Source organism: Panthera leo, chromosome E3 (genome assembly GCF_018350215.1).
Source record: "Panthera leo isolate Ple1 chromosome E3, P.leo_Ple1_pat1.1, whole genome shotgun sequence".
Classification (NCBI taxonomy): Eukaryota; Metazoa; Chordata; class Mammalia; order Carnivora; family Felidae; genus Panthera; species Panthera leo.
Window position 1 is genome coordinate 38,846,563 of NC_056694.1, and position 23,105 is coordinate 38,869,667.

A 23,105-nucleotide genomic window follows, 5' to 3' on the forward strand; every position below is an offset into this window, starting at 1 on the left:
CAAACAAATGGAAGTGGCTCTGGGCCTTTGAGGGAAAAGGCTGTAAGAGCTGGGGTAGGATTGAGTGGAAAGAAAGTATGGGAAGGGGAAGGGAAGGAAGGGTTTTTGTTAGAAGACCAGGAGGATTTTGCAGATAAAGGAGTTTAGTGTGGAGCTTCCTGTTGAAATAGGGGTGAAGAACAGGGATTTGGGTGGTGGCAAGTGGTTAGTTTGGGGTCAGGGCCCTGACCCGTGTTTCCCCGCTCCCCCCCAGGAGCGGTGGTGCCCCCCCGGGCACGGGGCCATGTACAACGGGATCGGGCTGCCGACGCCCCGGGGCAGCGGCACCAACGGCTACGTCCAGCGCAACCTGTCCCTGGTGCGAGGCCGCCGGGGTGAGCGGCCTGACTACAAGGGAGAGGAGGAACTGCGGCGCCTGGAGGCTGCCCTGGTGAAGCGGCCTAATCCTGACATCCTGGACCACGAGCGCAAGCGGCGCGTGGAGCTGCGATGCCTCGAGCTGGAGGAGATGATGGAAGAGCAGGGGTGAGGGGAGGGCTGGGGGAGAGCCAAGCACTGAGTGAGTGCAGAGCTGGGGGAATTAGGTGGGATGTAGGGAGTTGAGGGCTCGTTGAAGAGGCCTGGAGAGGAGTTGCAGGAGGGGAGGAGGTAAAGGAGTTAGCAGATTGAGAGGAGTTAAGGGACAGCTCAAGGTGGGAGATGAGGAAAGTCTGTACCAAGAGAAAGCCTGAGGGAATTTGAATTATTAGGATGAAGACACTTGGGGAAAGAGGGAAGCCATTGAAAAACAAAAAGGTGCTTTAAGGGGAGAGGTGGGAAAGCAGGTACCAGGCAAGAAAAGAGCTGGAGTAGAAGCTGACAGGTGTTGTCATTGGTAGAGAAGAGGAAGGTAAATGGATTTAAGGATTGAGGCCTTGGAAGGTAGTGAAGGCAAGAAAACAGGAATTGAAATACTAATCTGGATAAGAGGGGATCATGGGTTGGGTAGGGAAGTGAAATTTTGGAAAAGGAGTACACTGAGAAAACCTTTTAGAGCAGTGGTTTTCAAACTTCAGCAGTGGCACCCTTTTTATACAATGCACTTTACTTTGGAATCTCAGGAAATACCTGTTGTTGAAGTCGAGGAGGAGCACCTGGAACTTTGCCTGCTTAGCTTTCCTCTTTTAGCCCCTGGAGTTTAGCCTGTTTAAAATCCACTGTTCTAGAGGCTATAGTAAATGGAGGGAAGAAAGAACAGTGAAAGATCAGAAAGATTTAAGAGAAGGGCCCTTTGGGTGACAGTGAGTGAAAAGTTTTATGTGTGCATGGAAAGGGAAGGGATCCTCCTGGGAATAAGGAAACTTTAACTTGGGACTGGGTTAAGTGCCTAGTCAGGCTTTAACCTTGAAGGGATTTGTTCTTCAGGTACGAGGAACAGCAAATTCAGGAAAAAGTGGCTACCTTTCGACTCATGTTGCTGGAGAAGGATGTGAACCCTGGGGGAAAGGAAGAGACCCCAGGGCAGAGGCCAGCGTGAGTGTTTTCACTGTCTCTTATTTCCTCTGGACTGCACTGCTTCTCCTGTTTTCTCTTCTTCAACTTCCTCCCTGTTCTTTCTCCCAACTTCTTCCCAGTCTCATTTGGCTGCCTCCGGTGGTGTGAGCAACCCTGATCTTTTCTCTTCCCTTCTAACCATTGCCTTTTTCCCCCCAGGGTAACTGAGACTCACCAGTTGGCAGAACTGAATGAGAAAAAGAATGAGCGACTCCGTGCTGCCTTTGGTATCAGTGATTCCTATGTAGATGGCAGCTCTTTTGATCCTCAGCGACGTGCTCGAGAAGCTAAACAACCAGCTCCAGAGCCTCCCAAACCTTACAGGTACTCAAGGTCAAGAAAGCATGTCAGCTTCTTTTCTTCTAAGCGCTCTGCTCTATTTAGGGATGAGGGGGACTGTTCCTTCCCAAACTGTTGAGATTTTGTTGTTTTGAAGTTGAAATGTCTGAGAAAATTCATCTTAGCACTCATCCTGCTTCTTCTCATCTTCCTCCAGCCTTGTCCGGGAGTCCAGCAGTTCTCGCTCACCAACCCCAAAGCAAAAGAAGAAGAAAAAGAAGAAAGATAGAGGACGGTAAGTTAGTTGGGATGTCACTTTAATAAGCAGAGGACCGGTCTTGTGGCCCCCCCCCCCCCCCCCCGGAAATAGAGAATTCTTTTGGGAAGCAGGAGAGAGTTGTGAGGTACATCAGGGAAGAGGGAGTTACCATTCAGATTTCAGTCACGGGAAGGAATGTATTAAGTTTATTCATTGGGGAAGGTTTGATTCTGCAGCTTTGCCAACTAAGAACTAACTAGGCCACGTCTTGAATTACTGGGCTTTTCGTTTTGAGGTTTGTTGCTTTATGGAAGAGGTATTTCTGCTTCCTGGAGAGTAATAAGTCCTGGGCTTAGGTCTGAGACATTGGTGACGTTCGTGTTTGTTGATTTAGAAGCCTTTTTTGGGGGTGGATTGTAAGTGGGGGGGGTCAGAGAAGGAACCCAGTAGAATGACTTCGTTTCTGAACCCATCTTTAGCAGGTCAGAGAGCAGCTCTCCTCGACGAGAGAGGAAGAAGAGTTCTAAGAAGAAGAAGCACAGGTACGAGGTGGGAGTACATGAAGTGACTGGAGAGGTTTGAGGAGTCCAGGCATAGGTATTGGTTTATGCGTTGTTTTCCCCCCCTCCCCTCCAACAGGTCAGAATCTGAATCCAAAAAACGGAAGCATAGGTAAGAGCTCCTTGGGACATCGGGGACATAGTGACATGGAACGGTGAGCCCGTCTGGCCTTGCCTGTTCTGTAGGGGTTTCTTAGAGTAAAGCTCAGTTCCTTGATCTTCTGTCAATAGTTCTGTCATTTTTTTATTTGATTTTGGATTTTTTTTTAAGATGATTATTTTGAATTTCCATTGTCAGGTCTCCCACTCCAAAGAGCAAACGTAAATCTAAGGACAAGAAGCGGAAGCGGTGAGTGAGTTTGTGTGATTTGGAGGGTAATTTGCTTATTAGGCAGTAGGTTAGGTGAAGTCTACCTGGCGGGGTAAAGGGGAGAATCAGTTGTGTCCTTGACTGATGGTGGAAGGTTGAGGGACCGACGAGGAGAATCCAGTGTAAGCGCAATAGCACCCTGAGCTGTGGTGGTGGCCTTCCTTCAGGTCTCGTAGTACAACACCAGCCCCCAAGAGCCGCCGGGCCCACCGTTCAACGTCTGCTGACTCTGCTTCCTCTTCCGATACTTCCCGCAGTCGGTAAGGGGTGGTCCAGGAGGAAGGGAGGGAGAGGGACTTGTGGGTTAATCAATTTAATATTTATTGAGCGCCCACGGTGTGCTAGGCGCTGCACAGACCATTCGGAAGACACGGTCCCTGCCCTCTAGGAGCTGACAGGCTAAAGCAACAGGATGGACAGACATATACATTTCCCCTTCTCTTTTTTTTTTTGTTTTTGTTTTTGTTTTTGTTTATTTTGTTATTTTTTGTTTTGTTCTGATGTATATGGACTGCCAGAATAGGGGGGGTGGTGGTTTGTTCGTGGTGTCTGGGGGAGGAAGGAATCCTTACCCTGGCTTCCTTAATCGGGGAAGGCTTCCTGAAGGAGGTGGGCTCAGAGGTGAGTTGTGAATGAAGTGGGTAGGGAATGGGCAGGGTGGAGGGTTTGGGGAGGATGGGGGAGGTGGATAAAGGGGTAGAGGGAGAACACTTTTGGGGACTGTTGGGAAGAAAAGGACCAAAGTGAAGTGGACTTGAATTTCCATGAGTGACTTGAGTCTTGTGTGTAAGAGAAGGCTTCTTGGAAGAGGGTTTGTATAGTCAGGAAAGGTGGATGGGAGCTGGGAGGGGGTTCCCTCTTCTCCCCTGAGCTGATTTCTTTCCTCTCCCCTGCCCTCAATTACCTTCCTCAGGTCTCGAAGTGCGGCAGCAAAGACCCATACAATTACCTTGACTGGGCGAAGTCCTTCCCCTGTTTCAGGGCGTCGAGGGGAGGGAGATGCACCTTCTAAGGAACAAGGTACCACCAACACAGGGCAGCCTAGCAGCCCAGAGCCCTCTACAAAGCAGCCTAGCAGTCCTCATGAGGACAAAGACAAAGACAAGGAGGTAGGTTACGTCTTGAGTTAATGCGTGTTTTTGGGTTGGAGGGTTAGGATGGGTGTTTGAAGTGAAGGAGGGAAGTAAACTGGTTTAAAGAAGTGAATTCAGTTCTTTTCGTAACGCAGTTTTCATTTTATTAAGGTCTTTTCTGCATGTGCAAATTCTATAGAGTTAACATTTTCAAACTTCGCCGGGTATTTGTAGGTTTTACGTCCCTATGCTGTTTATGCTTTTACATTCAATTTGAGAAAAGTATTTTTAAATCATTTTTAGCATTTTGAGATTTGTCTATAGAGTTTATTTTTGTTAAATGCTGGTTGTAGCTAACTAAAAGTTGTCAACCCACTGGATTGCTGCCTGCAATTTGAAAACACTACTCCGGAATGGTCTTTTCAGTACTTGTCATTTTATGGTTGCTATTCTGATCGAAGCCCTAATCGTGATGTTTTATTGCTTTAGCTATTACAGTGTAATTGCTCTTCGTTAAATGCTTAGCTTTTTAGTCCCGTTTTCTGTGTCCTCCAGAGTTATTTTTCTAAAGTACAAGTTGGATTACCTCAAAAACAATTTCTGTTTTAATTTCATTTACTTGTCTTATATTTAAAGCTTTTCAAACTTGGTTTCGTTTTCTTTTTCTGTACTTATCTGTAGTTCTATTTACATAAACCATATTCTCAAATCTTTGTCTTTGCACCATAATCTTAGTGTTTTTCAAGGGTGAAGTCAGATGCCTCACGCTTCGGGAAACTGCTTTGTTTTTCCGTTTAGTAAAAGTATGCACTTTTTTTCTGTTGCCGTGGTATTTTGTTAGGGTTATTGTAAAACGTAGTGTGTTGTTTGTGTTGTGTTTTTTTTAGGTTATGAGACTTAAAGTGATAAGATAGCCTGTTCATGTTGTCCCAATTGTCTTTTTATGTGATCTTTTGTTAATGACTACCTGTGGTGAGGTAAAGGACCAGTTGGTGTTGTAATGGGGTATGTAGAGGAAAAATTTCATTGGCAAGGATGTTAGGCTCTTAAGGGTAATAGGAAGTTTTGGTGTTTAGGTTGATGGGAAGTTTTGGTGCTTATGTTCCTATCCGTGCTTTCTTTTCCACTCTTAGAAATCTGCAATTCGACCTAGCCCCTCTCCGGAAAGGAGCAGCGCAGGCCCAGAACCACCTGCTCCCACTCCGCTCCTTGCTGAGCAACATGGCGGCTCCCCACAACCCCTTGCAACAACCACCTTAAGTCAGGAGCCAGTGAACCCCCCATCTGAGGCTTCCCCAACCCGGGGCCGTTCACCACCTAAGTCTCCTGAGAAACCTCCCCAGTCGTCTTCAGAGAGCTGCCCACCATCCCCTCAACCTACCAAAGTTTCTCGACATGCCAGCTCTTCCCCTGAAAGTCCTAAACCTGCACCAGCTCCTGGGTCCCGCCGAGAGATTTCTTCTTCTCCCGCATCCAAGAGTCGCTCACATGGCCGAGCAAAGCGGGATAAGTCACATTCTCATACCCCTTCTCGAAGAGTGGGGAGGTCCCGTAGCCCTACCACCACTAAGAGGGGGCGATCTCGGTCTCGAACCCCTACCAAAAGAGGTCATTCTAGGTCCCGGTCCCCTCAGTGGCGTAGGTCCCGGTCTGCACAGAGGTGGGGACGGTCCAGAAGCCCCCAGCGACGTGGTCGCTCTAGGTCTCCTCAGCGACCAGGCTGGTCTAGAAGCAGAAATACCCAGAGAAGAGGCAGGTCTAGATCAGCAAGGCGAGGCAGGTCTCATTCTAGATCCCCAGCCGCTAGGGGCAGATCTCGTTCTAGAACGCCAGCCCGCCGGGCTAGATCTCGCTCTAGAACGCCTGCCAGGCGGAGATCACGATCCAGAACACCTGCCAGGCGTAGGTCCCGCTCTAGAACACCAGCCCGGAGAGGCAGGTCTCGCTCTAGGACACCTGCTAGGCGCAGATCTAGGACCCGATCGCCAGTACGACGGAGGTCTCGTAGCAGATCACCAGCCAGGAGAAGTGGCAGGTCACGCTCTAGAACTCCAGCCAGACGTCGGTCACGCTCTAGAACACCAGCCAGGAGAGGGAGGTCTCGGTCTAGGACACCGGCAAGACGAGGACGATCTCGGTCTAGGACACCCGTAAGACGAGGACGATCTCGGTCTAGGACACCAGCAAGACGAAGATCTCGTAGTAGAAGTCTAGTTAGACGAGGAAGATCTCATTCTAGAACACCACAAAGAAGAGGCAGGTCTGGTTCATCATCAGAGCGGAAGAACAAATCCAGAGCATCACAGAGGAGGAGCAGGTCCAACTCAAGCCCGGAAATGAAAAAATCTCGAGTTTCTTCAAGACGGAGCAGGTCTCTCTCTTCACCGCGGTCCAAAGCAAAATCTCGCTTGTCTTTGAGGCGAAGCCTTTCGGGATCCTCTCCGTGTCCTAAACAAAAGTCTCGGACACCACCAAGGCGCAGTCGCTCTGGATCATCCCAGCCGAAAGCTAAATCTAGAACACCACCAAGGCGAAGTCGTTCTGGTTCTTCTCCTCCTTCTAACCAGAAATCTAAAACACCTTCAAGACAGAGTTGTTCCAGTTCATCTCCTCAACCTAAAGTGAAGTCTGGAACACCACCAAGGCAAGGGTCTGTAACAAGTCCCCAGGCAAATGAACAATCTGCGACACCACAAATACAGAGCCGTTCAGAATCATCACCTGACCCTGAGGTGAAATCTATGACCCCTTCAAGACATAGCTGCTCTGGGTCCTCTCCTCCTAGAGTGAAATCTAGCACCCCTCCAAGAGGGAGCCGCTCTGGATCGTCATCTCCACAACCCAAAGTGAAGGCAGTAATGTCGCCAGTCCAAAGTCATTCTGGCTCCTCTTCTCCAAGTCCTAGTAGGGTAACCTCTAAAACACCGCCAAGGCAAAGCAGATCAGAGTCTCCTTGCTCCAAGATGGAATCTAGATTGTTGCAGAGACACAGCCGTTCTAGGTCCTCTTCACCAGATACCAAAGTGAAACCTGGAACACCACCAAGACAAAGTCACTCAGGGTCTACTTCACCATGCCCTAAAGTTAAGCCCCAAACTCCATCAGGGCACAGTCTTTGTGGATCTAAGTCCCCATGTTCCCAAGAGAAGTCTAAAGACTTACCAGCACAAAGTTCTGGATCCTTCTCTCTCTGTCCAGGAGTAAAGTCTACCACACCACCAGGAGAAATGTATTTTGTCTCCTCTTCTCTGCAACAGAAAGGACAATCACAGACTTCACCAGACCCTAGATCTGATACTTCAAGTCCAGACATGAAACGGAGTCACTCTGAGTCTCCGTCTCTGCAGAGCAAATCTCACACACCTCTTAAGGGTGGCCGGTCCAGGTCTTCATCTCCAGTCACTGAGCTGACACCCAGATCTCCACCAAGACCAGACAGAAGTGAATTGTCAAGTCCTAGGCTAAAATCTGGAATGTCTCCTGAGCAGAGCAAGTCTCAGTCTGACTCTTTCCCATATCCTGCCATGGACTCTAAATCTCTTTTGGGGCAGAGTAGATTGGAGCCTTCTGAGTCAAAAGAGAAAACAGGCTTACTCTTTCAGGAAGATATTACTGTGTCATCTCCTGGACCAAGAGACAAATCTAGTCCTTTCCCAGTGCAGGATAAATCTGAGTCCTCACCAGTACTCAGAGAGACACCTAAAACCCCATCAAGGGAAAGAGGTGGTGTTGGGTCATCCCCAGATACAAAAGACCAAAGTACGTCAGCTAAGCCAAGCCAAGATGAGGAATTAATGGACGTCGAGAAATCTGAAGAATCCTCAAACCAGGTCCTCTCTCATTTGTCTCCAGAACTTAAAGAAATGGCTGGAGGTAATTTTGAATCCTCACCTGAAATAGAAGAAAGACCTGTGTCTTTGACTCTTGACCAAAGCCAGTCACAGACTTCTTTGGAAGCAGAAGTCCCTGCAGTGGCCTCAACTTGGAGTGGGCCACATTTTTCTCCAGAGCATAAAGAGCTGTCTAATTCCTCCCCGAGGGAGAATAGCTTTGGATCACCTTTAGAATTTAGAAACTCAGGTCCTGTTGCAGAAATGAATGCTGGGTTTTCTCCTGAGGTTAAAGAAGATTTGAATGGATCTTTTCCTAATCAGCTGGAGACAGATCCATTTGTAGACATGAAAGAACAATCCACAAGGTCCTCCAGACGCAGCAGTTCTGAGTTATCGCCAGATGCAGTGGAAAAAGCAGGAATGTCTTCAAATCAGAGTGTTTCTTCGCCAGTGCTTGATGCTGTACCCAGAACGCCATCGAGGGAAAGAAGTAGCTCTGCATCTCCTGAACTGAAAGACGGTTTACCCAGAACCCCCTCAAGGAGAAGCAGGTCTGGGTCTTCTCCAGGACTTAGAGATGGGTCTGGGACTCCCTCGAGGCACAGTTTATCTGGGTCCTCTCCTGGAATGAAAGATATACCTAGAACACCGTCTAGGGGGAGAAGTGAATGTGATTCTTCTCCAGAACCAAAAGCTTTGCCCCAGACTCCTAGGCCAAGGAGTCGTTCTCCATCATCTCCAGAGCTCAACAACAAGTGTCTTACCCCCCAGAGAGAACGAAGTGGGTCAGAGTCATCAGTTGAACAGAAGACCATGGCTAGGACTCCTCTTGGACAGAGAAGTCGATCTGGGTCTTCTCAAGAACTTGATGGGAAGCCCGGTGCATCCCCTCAAGAAAGAAGTGAATCAGACTCTTCTCCAGATTCCAAAGCTAAGACACGAGTACCACTTAGAGAAAGGAGTCGGTCAGGGTCGTCTCCAGAGGTTGATAGCAAAGCCCGACCTTCTCCTCGCCGTAGTAGGTCTGGCTCATCCCCTGAAGTTAAAGAGAAGCTGCGAGTGGCACCCAGGGCACAGAGCGGTTCTGATTCTTCTCCTGAACCCAAGGCTCCTGCCCTTCGAGCTCTTCCCAGACGAAGCAGGTCAGGTTCATCGAGCAAAGGCAGAGGCCCTTCTCCGGACGGAAGCAGCAGTTCAGAGTCCTCTCCAGAACACCCACCCAAATCCAGAACTGCTAGAAGAAGCTCTAGGTCATCACCAGAGCCCAAGACCAAGTCCCGCACTCCACCTCGCCGTCGCAGCTCTAGATCGTCTCCTGAGCTGACTAGGAAGGCCAGGCTGTCTCGTAGAAGCCGCTCTGCATCGTCCTCACCAGAGACCCGTTCTAGAACCCCCCCGAGACGTCGAAGAAGTCCTTCAGTGTCTTCCCCAGAGCCAGCTGAAAAGTCAAGGTCCTCACGCCGGCGGCGCTCAGCTTCATCCCCACGTGCTAAGACAACTTCAAGGAGAGGCCGTTCTCCTTCACCAAAGCCTCGTGGGCTTCAGAGATCCCGTTCCCGCTCAAGGAGAGAGAAAACCAGAACAACTCGACGTCGAGATAGGTCTGGATCTTCTCAGTCAACTTCGCGGAGAAGACAGCGGAGCCGGTCGAGGTCTCGGGTCACTCGGCGGCGGAGGGGAGGCTCTGGTTACCACTCAAGGTCACCTGCCCGGCAGGAGAGTTCCCGAACTTCTTCCCGACGCCGAAGAGGCCGTTCTCGGACACCCCCAGCCAGTCGGAAGCGGTCCCGCTCTCGTACATCACCAGCTCCGTGGAAACGCTCACGGTCTCGGGCCTCTCCAGCCACTCACCGGCGGTCCAGGTCCAGAACACCTTTGGTCAGCCGCCGTAGGTCCAGGTCTCGAACTTCACCAGTCAGTCGGAGACGATCAAGGTCCAGGACATCAGTGACTCGACGAAGATCTCGATCCAGAGCATCGCCAGTGAGTCGAAGGCGATCCAGGTCTAGAACACCACCAGTAACCCGCCGTCGTTCAAGATCCAGAACCCCAACACGCCGGCGCTCCCGTTCCAGAACTCCACCGGTGACTCGAAGAAGGTCCAGATCTAGGACTCCACCAGTGACCAGGAGGCGATCTCGAAGCAGAACTTCCCCTATCGCTCGCAGAAGATCGAGATCCAGAACGTCTCCAGTCACCCGTAGGAGATCTCGATCTCGCACATCTCCAGTAACTCGAAGGAGGTCCCGCTCTCGAACCTCTCCGGTGACACGCCGCCGATCTCGGTCCCGAACACCTCCTGCTATTCGGCGTCGCTCTAGATCTCGGACCCCGCTGTTGCCACGCAAGCGTTCTCGAAGTCGCTCTCCCCTTGCCATCCGTCGCCGTTCCAGATCCCGTACTCCACGAACAACTCGGGGCAAACGGTCCTTAACGAGATCTCCTCCCGCCATCCGAAGACGTTCTGCATCCGGAAGTAGTTCTGATCGTTCACGTTCTGCTACTCCTCCGGCAACGAGAAATCATTCTGGTTCTCGGACCCCTCCAGTAGCGCTCAATAGCTCCAGAATGAGCTGTTTCAGTCGTCCTAGCATGTCACCAACTCCTCTGGACCGCTGTCGATCACCTGGAATGCTGGAACCCCTTGGCAGCTCCAGAACACCTATGTCTGTCCTGCAGCAAGCTGGTGGCTCCATGATGGATGGTCCAGGTCCCCGAATTCCTGATCACCCGAGAACATCTGTGCCGGAAAATCACGCACAGTCTAGGATCGCACTTGCCCTGACAGCCATCAGTCTTGGCACTGCTCGGCCGCCTCCATCCATGTCTGCTGCTGGCCTTGCTGCAAGAATGTCCCAGGTCCCGGCTCCAGTGCCTCTCATGAGTCTCAGAACGGCTCCAGCTGCCAGTCTTGCCAGCAGGATTCCTGCAGCTTCTGCAGCAGCGATGAATCTGGCCGGTGCCAGGACACCTGCCATACCAACAGCAGTGAACCTGGCTGACTCCAGAACGCCAGCTGCGGCGGCAGCCATGAACTTGGCCAGCCCCAGAACAGCAGTGGCACCTTCTGCTGTGAACCTCGCTGACCCTCGCACCCCTACAGCCCCGGCTGTGAATCTAGCAGGAGCCAGAACCCCGGCTGCCTTGGCAGCTCTGAGTCTCACCGGCTCTGGCACTCCCCCGACCGCTGCAAACTATCCCTCCAGCTCCAGAACAGCCCAGGCTGCAGCCCCTGCAAACCTGGTGGGTCCTAGATCTGCACATGCTACAGCTCCTGTGAATATTGCCAGCTCCAGAACCCCTCCGGCCATGGCACCTGCAAGCCTCACCAGTGCTAGGATGGCTCCAGCCTTGTCTGGTGCAAACCTTACCAGTCCCCGGGTGCCCCTCACTGCTTACGAACGTGTTAGTGGTAGAACCTCACCACCACTTCTTGACCGAGCCAGATCCAGAACCCCACCAGGAGGCCCAGGCTCCAGAACCCCACCGTCTGCCCTCAGCCAGTCTAGAATGACCTCTGAGCGGGCTCCCTCTCCTGCTTCTAGGATGGTCCAGGCTTCCTCCCAGTGTGTTCTTCCTCCAGCTCAGGATCGACCTAGGTCCCCTGCGCCATCTGCTTTTTCTGACCAGTCCCGAGCTTTGCTTGCCCAGACCACCCCTGTAGCAGGGTCTCAGTCCCTCTCCTCTGGGACGGTGGCAAAGACCACGTCCTCTGCTGGTGACCACAACGGCATGCTCTCTGGCCCTGTCCCTGGGGTGTCCCACCCTGAGGGTGGGGAAACACCGGCCTCCACGGGGGCCCAGCAGCCTTCTGCATTGGCCACCCTGCAGCCGGCAAAGGAGCGGCGGAGTTCCTCCTCCTCCTCCTCATCCAGCTCCTCCTCTTCATCCTCGTCATCGTCCTCTTCCTCCTCCTCTTCCTCCGGTTCCAGTTCTAGCGACTCGGAGGGCTCTAGCCTTCCTGCTCAACCTGAGGTAGCGCTGAAGAGGTGAGGGGGCTTGACTGGCAGAACCGTTGGATGGGGCCGGTTTGGGGGGTGGGTGGGGTTGGGGAGGGAGAAGTTCTGTCCAGAGGCTCTTGGCTCTTTGAAAGAGGTATGGGACCTTGACCCCTAAGCTGGGGTCGAAGAGAATGCTGGGGTGGGGGCACCGGGGGGAGGAACGGGACAGGTAAAAGTCTCCTAAGGTTCATTCTCTAGAGGATAATGATAAGTTTTCCGTCTCTACAGAGGACAGAACTAGAGGAAATGGACTTAATTTTACAGCAGGAGGGATGGCAGTTAGACCTCAAGAGGAACTCCCTGGGCTGGAAGGATCTTCAGAGGTCATCCCATCCTTCTCCCTGCCTCCAGGCAGGACGGCCCCTCCCCCGGCCAACCCGCTCGCAGGGGCCTCCCCAAGCCGCGGCTCTCCCGGGAAGGAGACCGCCCAGCTCGGCTTCCACACCTGAGCCCAGGGGCCTTAGTCCTCCTCCGTCAGGGACATTCTTGAGGTTTAGCCTTGATCCCTTGTGCTGCGGGCCCGGCCTGTTGCTCGTGTTAGCAGAGGTCGGGGCGTCTCGGGCCACTGCTCTCCAGAGAATGTGCTCGCCGGCTCTCCGCTCCGAGGGCTCCTGGGGCCTTTCTCCGGCACCCCTCCCCCACTGCCGTTCCTCCAGGCCAAGGAAGGTAGGGTCGGGGCTGGGGCGGCGTGTCTCCTCCTGACGCTCTGCTTCTCCCACAGGGTCCCCAGCCCCACCCCGGCCCCCAAGGAGGCTGTTCGAGAGGGACGTCCTCCGGAGCCGACCCCGGCCAAGCGGAAGAGGCGCTCCAGTAGCTCCAGTTCCAGCTCCTCCTCCTCCTCTTCCTCCTCCTCCTCCTCTTCCTCCTCCTCCTCTTCCTCCTCCTCCTCCTCCTCCTCTTCCTCCTCCTCTTCCTCCTCTACTTCTTCGTCCCCCTCCCCCGCTAAGCCTGGCCCTCAGGCCTTGCCCAAACCTGCAAGCCCCAAGAAGCCACCCCCCGGCGAGCGGAGGTGAGTGCGGCCTTGCCGGAGCCGGAAGGGGCGGGGTGTGACCCTGGGCGCGAGATCCCTGCCGGGAGTCTCTGGTGGACTGTGCTGTCTGGTTGCGTGGGGGGAGTTGGGCGCTCTCCCTACCACCTGTGCTGTGCCCTGTTCCGGCAAAGGGTCCGAGTGTGGGTGCTCCAGTCAGAATTGTGGAGTCCTAGGTTCCTTCCTCTCCCTTCCCCTGACATGCAGCCTGTTTCCTGCTCCCACGTCCCAGGGATTCTAGATTTTAAATCTCCCCGTTGCTCCCGCCAGGGCTCTGGTCTGGCCACCGTCATCTTCTCCCGACTCTGTCCACAGCCTCTTCCCTGTCTCCCTGCCTCCACGCCATTCTCTTCCACACGTAGCCAGAGGGATCTTTCTAAAACGCACATCTGGTTACTTCCCTCCACTCCACAAATCCTTCCGGGACGCCCTGTGGCCTGCAGGATAAAGCCCCACCTCTGCGGGAATGGCGTGTGAGGCTCTTCACCAACTGGCCTTGCCTGCCCTGTGTTCTCCTCTCCTGCCCGCCCCCACACATGCCCTGTGCTCCAGCCATACCCAGCGCCTTGCAGTCTAAGGAGAACCCCATGCCTTTGGACATGCTGTTCCTTCTGCCTGGAATTCCCTTGTCCGCCTGGTGAACTCCTCGTTCTGCAAGACTCCGCTCAAACAGCACCTTCGAGAAGACTACCCTCCCCCCCTTTCCCCGCCCTGTGTCCCTTCCCCCCCGGGTCCCCAGACCCACGTATATCGGTCCTTGTGGGGCTGCTTCCCATACACGGGGCCGAGCGGGCCTCCCTTGGCCTCCCTTCACCACCAGACTGAGCCCCTCCAAGGGCAGGGACTGTCTTTCTCTTTGCATCCCCCGCTGCACCCCGTGCCCTGCCCAGTGGGGCACTCGGTGGATGGTGTGCGGGCGGATGGGTGAGTGAGCAGACAAAGGTGGGTCTGAGGCTGGCCCTGTGTGGTATGAGGTCTGGTGGTCAGGACCTGGGGGGTGGTCCTGAGTGCCGGCTGGTGGGTTTGGAAGAGCGTGGTGCCATGGCAACTTCCTCTGCTCCCTAGGTCCCGTAGTCCTCGGAAGCCAATAGATTCCCTCCGAGATTCTCGGTCCCTCAGCTACTCGCCTGCGGAGCGCCGCCGCCCTTCGCCTCAGCCCTCGCCACGGGACCAGCAGAGGTAAGGCCTCCTGTCAGTGGCCAGCCTGGTCACCGCCACTCTGAGCAGCTTTGGGGCTCGAAGTTGCCAGAGGTTGGTGTTGCCTTGCACACGGGCTGACTGTCCTCTTGTTGTTGCAGTAGCAGCGAGCGGGGTTCCCGCAGAGGCCAGCGTGGGGACAGCCGCTCCCCTGGCCACAAGCGCAGGAGGGAGACACCCAGCCCCCGCCCCGTGCGGCACCGCTCATCCAGGTGCGTCCTTGTCAAGCTCTTGTGCCTGGGGACCTCTGGGGCTGGCTGGGGCCTAGGCACTGATCTCTGTCTCCTCTGTTTCAGGTCTCCTTGAATCTCTGTGGGGGGAATCCCACCACACCCCAAGTTCTGGAGCTGCAGGGAGTGCCCCCTTTACCCAGCCGTGGGGAGGGGTCCTTGTCTGCCCCCCCACCCCCGAACCCTGGCAGACTCCTGGGAGAGGACTCTTCCTCCTTCCCGCCCCCCCCTTTTTCTTTGTTCCTGTGAAATGTTAATCTCTGTGAGTTTTTCCTGGTTCACGTTTTGGGAGTTTTGGGGTGGGTGGGAATGAGAATGGGAGTTGTGGGAGGGGAGGATACAGTTGGGGACACCCTGGTCTTGAGTTAGAAAGGGCTGGGAGGCGTCAATGCCCCCCTGTAACCCTAAGTTCTGGGGGGAGTTGGAACTTGGGAACTTGTGTGAGGTGTTCCTGGAAGGAAGGGGCAGGAGTTGAAATTAGTTGGCCCCTACTGTCCCCCAAGTGAGGTTGTGGCCCCTCCCCCAACTTTTCTTCACGTTTCTTAAAGGCATTTTGGTTTTTTAAAATCTGTACAGCAAGAGCAACTTTTTCTGTCAAATAAAAATGAGAAATGCAGGAATTGGGTCTGTAGATTATTTATTAGGGGTGGAGGGTGGAGAGTGAGCAGTCTTTCCACTTTGAATGCCTCCCCCCCTCCCCCCCCCCCCCCAAAGCCTTAGAGGACTCAGGTAAGATGGCTGGCTGTAGGCGGTGGGTTCCCCGTGGAACCACACTGGCTCTGGCTGACATTTTGGCCTCTGCCCCTCAGCCCCGAGGCTGCGCCAGAGCCTGAACGAGCCTGCTTGCTGGAAGTCATAGAAGGAACCTCTGTCCCCAGGCTGAGCAGAAGGCTGGCCTGGGGCTCTGGGTTCCTCCCAGTTCTCTGCCCACAGCCGGAGGGGCAGGCTCGAGTGGGTGTGACAGCAGGGACCCAAGGAGCTTGGGGGTCAGTCCCACAGCCACGGCCAGCCTCGCAAGTACAGGGGGCTGAGGAGGAGCCTTGCAGGGGAGCAGACCCCGTCCCAGGGAAGGTGATGCCTGAGTCAGGAGAGGGTGTGCAGAAAAAGGCAGCAACCAGGCAGACGCCCAAATCTCTTTTATTGGGGGGGGGGGGGCACCGGGGGCGGGCCAGGAGCCCTCTCACTGCACCGCTTGTTCATTGGCGCTGCTTCCTGAGTCCTGTGGCTTCATCACATCGGGCAGCTCGGGCGGACTGGAGAAGGGCTCGATCCGCAGGGCCTCGAAAGCGTCATCTGGTGGACAGGGGAGTGGTGGGGAGAGCTGGAGGGAGCAGCCACCCAGCTTCTGGGCGACCTCCGAACCAATTCCCACCTCTGCGAAGTGAGTCTCCCTCATCCTGGCCGGCCTGCCTAACTGCCTGGACTCTGTGATCCTACTGGGATGCCTCCCACCCCTACCAGCAACCTGACCCCCTCCTATCTAGCCCAGCCATCCCTGGGGTCCTCCTCACCCTGTGCCCCTAAGGGTGAGCCTGTGGGCTGGCCTGTGTCCACCTACTAGTCTCCCCTCAATCAGCCCCAACTCACTGTTCCATTCATACCTCCTCTACACCAAGCACTGATTTTTTAAGCTTAAGCCAGCCCGTTCTTTCCCTGCCTCAAACCTTCCAACGGCATCCCGTCATACTCTGAATAAAATCTCAAGTCACGTTTGTCTGTCTCTTGTGTTCCCGTATCAAGCTCTTCCTTCCTGTTTTAGGAGCTTCACATTTGCTGGCCTCTAGCCTGCCATCCAGATCAACCCCAACGTCACCTCAGAGAAACCTTCCCCAGCCCTTCTATAAAAACAGTCCCCGCAGCCCAATGCCTGTGCATTGCTTCAGGAGCATTCACCTACCACCAGCCACAAACAGTCCTGTTCCCTTTGACCATGACCAGATGCTTTCCCCCAACTAGAGAACAGCGGCTGCAGAAGGGCTCCCGTCTTGTTTCTGCTGTCACCTCAGCGCAGAGCAAGCAAGTCCCGTTTTGTAACTTCTCTCCTGCACTTTCTTCTAACAGGGACACTATTCTCTCCACCTGGCTCAGGGTTCTTAACCTGTTAGGCCCCTCGGGAAAGCCGGCCAAGCCTAGCAAAGGACACCTTGGGAGAGTGGGTATCTGACCATCTCTAGTAGGGGCCAGAGCTGCTCAACACCTTGGAGTGCACAGCACCATTCCGAATTCTCCAGCCCCAAACGTCAGCAGCGCTGAAGACACCCGGCCCAGCATAGCAACGAACTCCCCCAAGCCGTAAGTCTGCAGTGACCATTCTTGCTTTCGTCACCTCTCCCATTTTTTGGAAATGGTCTGGATGATGCTATTCAACACTCCTTTCCCTCACTGAGTAGCCAGTTGGATAGAATCGTCTTGTCATCACAAGAACTAAACGAGGACACAATTACGCACCCACAAGTGTACTTCCGCAACAAAAGTAGTCCGTGGGAGAAGCAAAGAACAGCCGCTTCAGTCCATACTGTTTACTCTGTCAAGACAACGATCCCCTGCCTGAGGAGGGGGTGCCACCCAGGGTCTAGGCACCCCCACATTCAATGCCATAAACTAGAGTCAGGGCCGGGGGGACACTCCCTCTGTTGTGATTTTTCCATCAAAAAATAGGTCTATCAACATCTTCCAAGGGTGTCTGCAAGCCTACACAAAAATGCCTTTGTTCAGTAAAAGCAGGGCTGCTACTTCCCGAACGCAGTCCAGCCTTGGCTTCAGAAGCAGAATGGGAGAGGTCTGGACCAGCCCTGTACCTGCCTCAGCATCGCTGTGAGGGTCAGAGGGAACCCACAGAAAAGCCCCTAAGACTTCCATCTGCTAAGCACTCACAGGCCAAGGCCTGTGGTGCATGGGGGCTCAGGCTGCCTGTGAGACTGGCCTATGTGTCGCACCCCTCTATGGAGACAGGAGCTCCAGTCGGGAGGGCGGGGCGCGTGAAGCAGCCACCCAAGGACATGGCTGCTGAGGCCTGGCACAGGGATCCTTACGAAACTGGCAAGTGGCACACCGCTGGACTCCCTCTGTAGCCCTTGCTAGTTTTCTCACAAGAAGCCAGAAAAATAATTACTTATCAACAAAGTTTACCCAGCCATCCACACAGCCCCAGGTACCCAGTCATGAAAACATACCACGTAGAACTTTCGTTCATGTTTCCAGAGACCAAGAATAAAATTCCAACCTCTCTTGGGGCAAGGAGGTATACTGGAGGGGAGTGAGCCACTCCCTCAGGTTTCTAAACAGCAGGCAGGGGGGCATGTGGTCGATCACACAGCACAGTCTCTGGGGCAGGCAGGGGCTAGACACGAACTCTGGATCGGGCAGTCCCAGCAAGCGACCTAACCTCCCTGGGCTCAGTTACTCAACCTGAAAATGGGCACAAGTGTGGCATGCACAGAGATGCTGGGAGTCTAAGTGATGTCCTACAAAGGTCGTGGCAGTCGGCATCTGAGTCGTGACAGCCGGCAAGCCCCAGTGTCCACGTCTCCAAAGTGAGGATAGCAGTGCTTACCTCGCAGGCTCAGGAGTGTTTTAAATGGAACGGAGATAAAATGCAGAGCAGACGGCCCAGTACTCACTAAGACCTCTGTAAACATGACTAGGGAGAGACATTAGAATCCCCCGCCAAGTAGATTTCAATTTCTACAAGCGTCTCGTTTTTTTTTTTTTTCCTTTGTGGAGAAACACACACACTATCACAAGATACCACCTACACTTTGTGGACTGGGGAACACAATGCCCTGGAGGCGGGGAGGAGCCAAGAGCAGGCTCCCCGGCGACCCCTTCGTCTGTTCCACCCTGCCTGACAGCCCCACTCACCTGCCCGGAAGGCCAGCCCCACGGTGGCTGGGGCCTGCGGCCGTGCCGTCTGACTGGTGAAGCCGCACTCTCCCAGTGTCTTGCCATCATCCAGAAGTTGGTCATCCTGGGGAGAGAGGTGGGCAAGGTGTTACAAGAGGCCCCAGGACGGGCAAGTCCCGGAGACTTCCCTGGATGTCAGGATTCAGGGAACACAGACCCAAATATGGGCCAGGACCACCCAAGTGTGTCAAACACAGTTTCCAGGGCTACGCCCAAGACTTTCCAAATCCGAACCTCCCAGGGTTAGGGCTCTGGAATCTTTTTTTTTTTTTTCACCCCAAACTGCAGGAAAATCTGATTTCAAGAGTCAGTGACGCAGTCTGTCCACAGGCAGGCTTGATTTGAATCCCAGCTCTGCCACCTGGGACAAAGCGTTTCATCTTTTTTGATGTGAAGTTTAGCTGTAAGGTGGGAATTACTGAAATTCCCACCTTGTAGGGCAGCCAGGAGGTTTCACTGAGCGAAAGACACACAGAAAGCACGGAACACAGTATGTGAAGAAGCACAGGCAGCAGGGAGAAAAGTCTGGAGTGAAAGGCCAGCTTCCTCCTTTCCAGCCAGAATCGCATCAGCGCACTTAGGTGGGGGGACCCCATGGCGCGGGGCACCCGAATCAGGGGCCAATACAACGCATTCCCCCAACGAGAACCCCAAGCCACCGGAGCTGAATAATTCTGCAGTTGGTTTCTAAGGGAGGTGGGGAGGAGGGACTGTTAGAGCATCCGCAGAAAGCTGGGAAGTAATACAGCGGTTGGGCGAGGACTTTACTCATCGTGACACCCTCCAACTGTCTGTAATAAGGAGAGGAGGTGCAGGGGTGCGATTCTGATGGGCCTGCGGAGGATTAAGGGCAACGGAGTTCAAATCCGACCTTGGGCTCAGTGGCCGCCTCCCCAGCCTCAGTTTCCTGGACGCACAGCAGGGCTGTCAGGAGCCCGCGCGCCCCCGAGGCCGCCCTGCGCCCCCGAGGCCGCCTCGCCTCCACGCGGGGGAGTTCCGGCCACTGTTGACAACAACGACGCGGCCGCCGCGCCGCGCCAGCCCGGCCCCCGCCCAAAGCCCGCCCGCGGCCGCACCTTGTACAGCCGCTGCTCGTCGGGCGGCCGCTTGAGGATGCCCTCGACGATGCGCTTCAGCTCGAACACGGTGCTCGACTCCTTGGCGTCCGTGAAGATGGTGGTCTTGTGGCGCCTGATCATGAGGAACACGTCCTGGGGGGCGGAGGGCCGGCGTGAACGCAGAGCCCAGTCCTCCCCACCCCCAGCCCCATGCGGCCCGCCGCCCCCGCCGCCCCCGGCCCGGCGCCCCCGGCGCCCCCGCCGGCCCCGGCCCGGCGCCCCTCCCCCCGCGCCCGCTCACCATCGCGGCGGCTGCCTGTCCCCCCTCGACGCGCCGGCGCGGCCGCGCTCCGCCCCGTTCCCGGCAACCCGCGCGCCCGCCCCAGCGTGCCTCGCGCCCGGCCGCCCCGCCCAGCGGCCGCCATTTTAAGCGATGCGCGGGCGGCTCGGTCAGACCGCGCGTCCGGCCGCCATCTCGGCGCCGTGGCGTGGAGAGTGGGGCAGAGACCTGAAGCGGCAGGTAGTGGCGCCATCTTGGGAGTGGCAAGGCCGAGGCGCTCCTGTCGCAGTCAGGGAGCAGTCTGGGCGCAGGCTCAGCCCTCTTTGGGGGACGTTGGGGAACGACTTGGCGAGCGTAGCGTATCCCCCCATCCCAGGAATAGTCAGTGAATGTTGTGCATCCTGGTCATCGGGGCGGCAGGACTTTTGCGTCTCGGCGCGACCTGGGCTGCCGTGTGAGGGCGAGCGCCTCCTGCCGTCCGTCCTGAGGGGGTGATAATTCTGGACCTTCCGGCTACCTCCATGGGGGGGCTGTCCCCATTTTCCCCGCCCAGCCTGGGCCGGGCTTTTGTGGCCTGGAAGGACCCCAGGAAGCTGCTCCCTGGGTTAGGGAGGGGCCCGGCGAACTTCCGGGGAAAAGCAAGGCACGGTGCTAGATGGTTCGCCCGAGGGACGGAGGAAAGAGGAGACCCCCCGACCCAGGGACCTAGGTCCACTTGGGCTCTGGGAGGGCCTGTAGGCTCGATTTCCCTGGCCGGCTGCCCTTCTACGGGGCTGCCCTACCGCCGCCTACACCTTACTTCCCCGGGTGTTGGGACACTGTCCTGCCTTGCCCCAGATTGCATTTACACTAGAGCGAGAAAAAATGAGGCTTTTTTCTCTTGCGTAACCAGCCCCTTGGAGGGAGAGCGCCTCAGCTGGGTCCCTGAGGACGTGTCAGGCTCAGGGCGCCCCGTGAGCAGGTGGAAGGCCTCGGATGCCAAACAGCTGTGCAGTTGCGGGGCTGCAGTTTGAGAATTCTCGAGAGGGGGCAGAATCTGAAGGTGCTGCTGCCTTGGCCCTGAATCAAGCTGGTGACTGACAACTGTTAACCTTAGGAAATAAAAAATGAGTTATTTCACCAGCAAAACTGGGCTTATCGGGGGATACCAGCCAGTTACAATCCACAACAAGCAAGCTTCAGCAAGGCTATAGGCAAGCGCGGAGACCAAGGAGACTGTCATCAAGGAGCAACAGGGCTAAGCAAAGTTCATTGGCATACAGTGGGAGGTCTAAGTATACTGGCTTTTCATTGGCTGGGCTGAGAGCCTCTCATTGGCGGAGCCGTTGCCAAGGGAGGAGGAAACCTTCCCGTCGGGTTGGTGAAGAGCAGCCACCTGCGGTCCCAGCTTGGGCTGCGATGCTGAGAACGCCCTCTGCTGGCCTCCCGACTAAACGAGGTTTCCGTTTACTAATTTTACACGCAGGCTCTGGCCTCAGGCCACGAGGGATTCAAATCCTTGCTCTCGGCGCTGACTGCAGCTTTGGGTGATAAAACTCGCGAAAGTCTAATGTCCTCTTCTTTAAGATGCGAGGAATGGCTGTTTGTCAAGTGTGTACATTTTCATCAAGAATTGGTACTCAACAGAGGTTTCTAACACTGTGAACATAATTATTGTCATTTTTGAGTTCTAGCCCCTGGCTCTCTGGGGCCGCCTCAGGTCCTTTCCCCTCCTGTGACTCTTCCCTCTCTGAGCCTAGGCAGCCCCTGCTCCCTGCTAGCTCCCCAGCCCCTGGCTGACCTTGACTTCATCACCTGAGTCAGGAGGCTGTGGACAAGTAACTGACGTGGCGGGTCCTCGGCTCAGGTCAGAGATTTCCATCTTAACCTCAGCATCTTTGTGCACAGAGATTTGGAGGCTTTAGATCCTGTACTGCTGAAGAGGGAGAGCATGGGGCAGGGAAGGGATGTGGACGGACCATGGGAGGCCAGTCACGCTCTCAGAGGCATCCAGCAGACCTCCCAGAATGTGCCAGTTAAAGATGGAGTCCAAAGGGGCGCCTGGGTGGCTCAGGCGGTAAGCGTCCAACTTTGGCTCAGGTCATGATCTTGTGGTTTGGGGGTTCGAGCCTCACGTTGGGCTCCGTGCTGACAGCTCTGAGTCTGGAGCCTGCTTGGGATTCTTTGTCTCTCTCTCTCTCTCTCAAAAATAAATGTTTAAAAAAAAAAAAAAAAAAAGAGCCCAGGGTGCGGGGAAAGGAGGGGCCTCCTCTCCACCTAGGATATTGTGACCCGGCTGCACCTGGGCATATTGTCCTGACTCTGGGCCCTGTTGCCACATACACACCTGCCTTGTTGGCTTTGATGCCTACCGGGAGTCCCCCTGAGTGGGCCCACACTCCATCCCTCCGAGACTCACGCCTGTCTCCACCCACCCTCGGGCAGACCACCTGGGTCAAATATCAGCTCGTTAACTGTGATCTCTGGCACGGCGCTGAGCCTCCACCCGTTGTCCCATCCGCGAAGGGGACGGACACACAGCTGGATTCCATAAGGCATTGGGGAGCATGAATGAGCCAACGCACACGGCACAGTGCAAGGGTTTGGGTAATGACTGGTGTCCGGTTCCGGCGGTCTCTGCTGTCAGAGGTCACCCGGCCTAGGGGAGGTGGCGAGTAGGGCAGGGGCCTTGCCCGCCATGAGTCCTACCCCTCTGGGTGTCTCTGTGAACCCCACGGTGCTGCAGACCTGGTGGGTCGGTTGTAGGGGGTGGACTGTAGGCCTTGCAAGGACGTCTCCTGCCGTGGGAGTGGGCTCAGGAGGGGCTTGAGGGGGGGTGGGGGCTGACCTCCAGCCCCCGCTCTGCGGCCTCACTGGGGCCATGACGGACGGCACCAGAACCTCAAGATGGTGGGTGAGCTGGCCGGCCCACTGCTCTTGGTTCTCTGCACAGGAAGGCTGTCTGGGCCCTTTCTGCCCCCTCACCTCAACCACCCAACGCTCATGACAGGGACCCTTCTCTGGCCTCCAGACTAAGCTGGCGGGGTCTCGACCTAGTGGGCCTTCCCCTCCTTTTTGTGTTAAACGTTGATTAGTAATTGTCATCACCGGTAGTCACGAAGCGTGCCTCCCATTTGTAGAGTGTTTCACGACTACTGTCCTGGCCACAAGGGAAGACGCACAACTGGGTGTGGGGCCTGAGTCAGGTGCCCAGCTGCAACCTAGCTTCACCGCTTACGGGCTACGGGCCTCACGCTGCTTAACCTCTCTGGGCCTGTCTCCCCACGCGTGAACTTGAAAACGAGGGCACCTCCCGGGTGTCCCGAGAGCGAGCGAGAGCGCGCTCGTGCAAAACACAGCATGTAGGCTCAGTGGGCAGAAGGGCGGGGGCCTCAGCCGTCCGCTTAGCCCTCCCGGCAGCCCCGACATGGTGGGTGGTAGCAATTCAGAGGACAGAGGGGAAACCGAGGCCAAGTCGGAACTCTTGGGGGAGGCTGGGCCGTCTGCTTGCAGCATCCCCAAC

The 23,105-nt window shown here is 55.3% G+C and overlaps 2 protein-coding genes across 8 annotated transcripts; one reads left to right on the forward strand and one right to left on the reverse strand.

The window, feature by feature from the left end:
• The first annotated feature begins 253 nt into the window (after window positions 1-253).
• Window positions 254-15,071, forward strand: SRRM2 (serine/arginine repetitive matrix 2). 7 transcript variants are annotated; one of them, XM_042922995.1, is made up of 14 exons: window positions 254-525; window positions 1,405-1,512; window positions 1,693-1,857; window positions 2,030-2,107; window positions 2,551-2,613; window positions 2,711-2,743; window positions 2,930-2,980; window positions 3,169-3,261; window positions 3,915-4,110; window positions 5,208-11,896; window positions 12,630-12,917; window positions 14,001-14,114; window positions 14,234-14,344; window positions 14,429-15,071. In XM_042922995.1, the coding sequence occupies exons 1-14, from the start codon at window positions 284-286 to the stop codon at window positions 14,436-14,438; spliced, it is 8,241 nt and encodes a 2,746-aa protein (XP_042778929.1). In that variant the 5' UTR covers window positions 254-283; the 3' UTR covers window positions 14,439-15,071. The 7 variants fall into 7 exon arrangements, with proteins under 7 accessions (XP_042778929.1, XP_042778930.1, XP_042778931.1 ...); XM_042922996.1 differs by having other exon boundaries at window positions 14,237-14,344; XM_042922997.1 differs by having other exon boundaries at window positions 2,554-2,613.
• Window positions 15,072-15,506: 435 nt separating this feature from the next.
• ELOB (elongin B) lies at window positions 15,507-19,682 on the reverse strand. The gene is made up of 4 exons (XM_042923002.1): window positions 19,625-19,682; window positions 19,342-19,476; window positions 18,224-18,329; window positions 15,507-15,655 (listed from the first exon to the last, which is right to left on the reverse strand). Exons 1-4 carry the CDS (start codon window positions 19,625-19,627, stop codon window positions 15,543-15,545), a joined length of 357 nt encoding a protein of 118 aa, XP_042778936.1. The 5' UTR covers window positions 19,628-19,682; the 3' UTR covers window positions 15,507-15,542.
• Window positions 19,683-23,105: the final 3,423 nt, after the last annotated feature.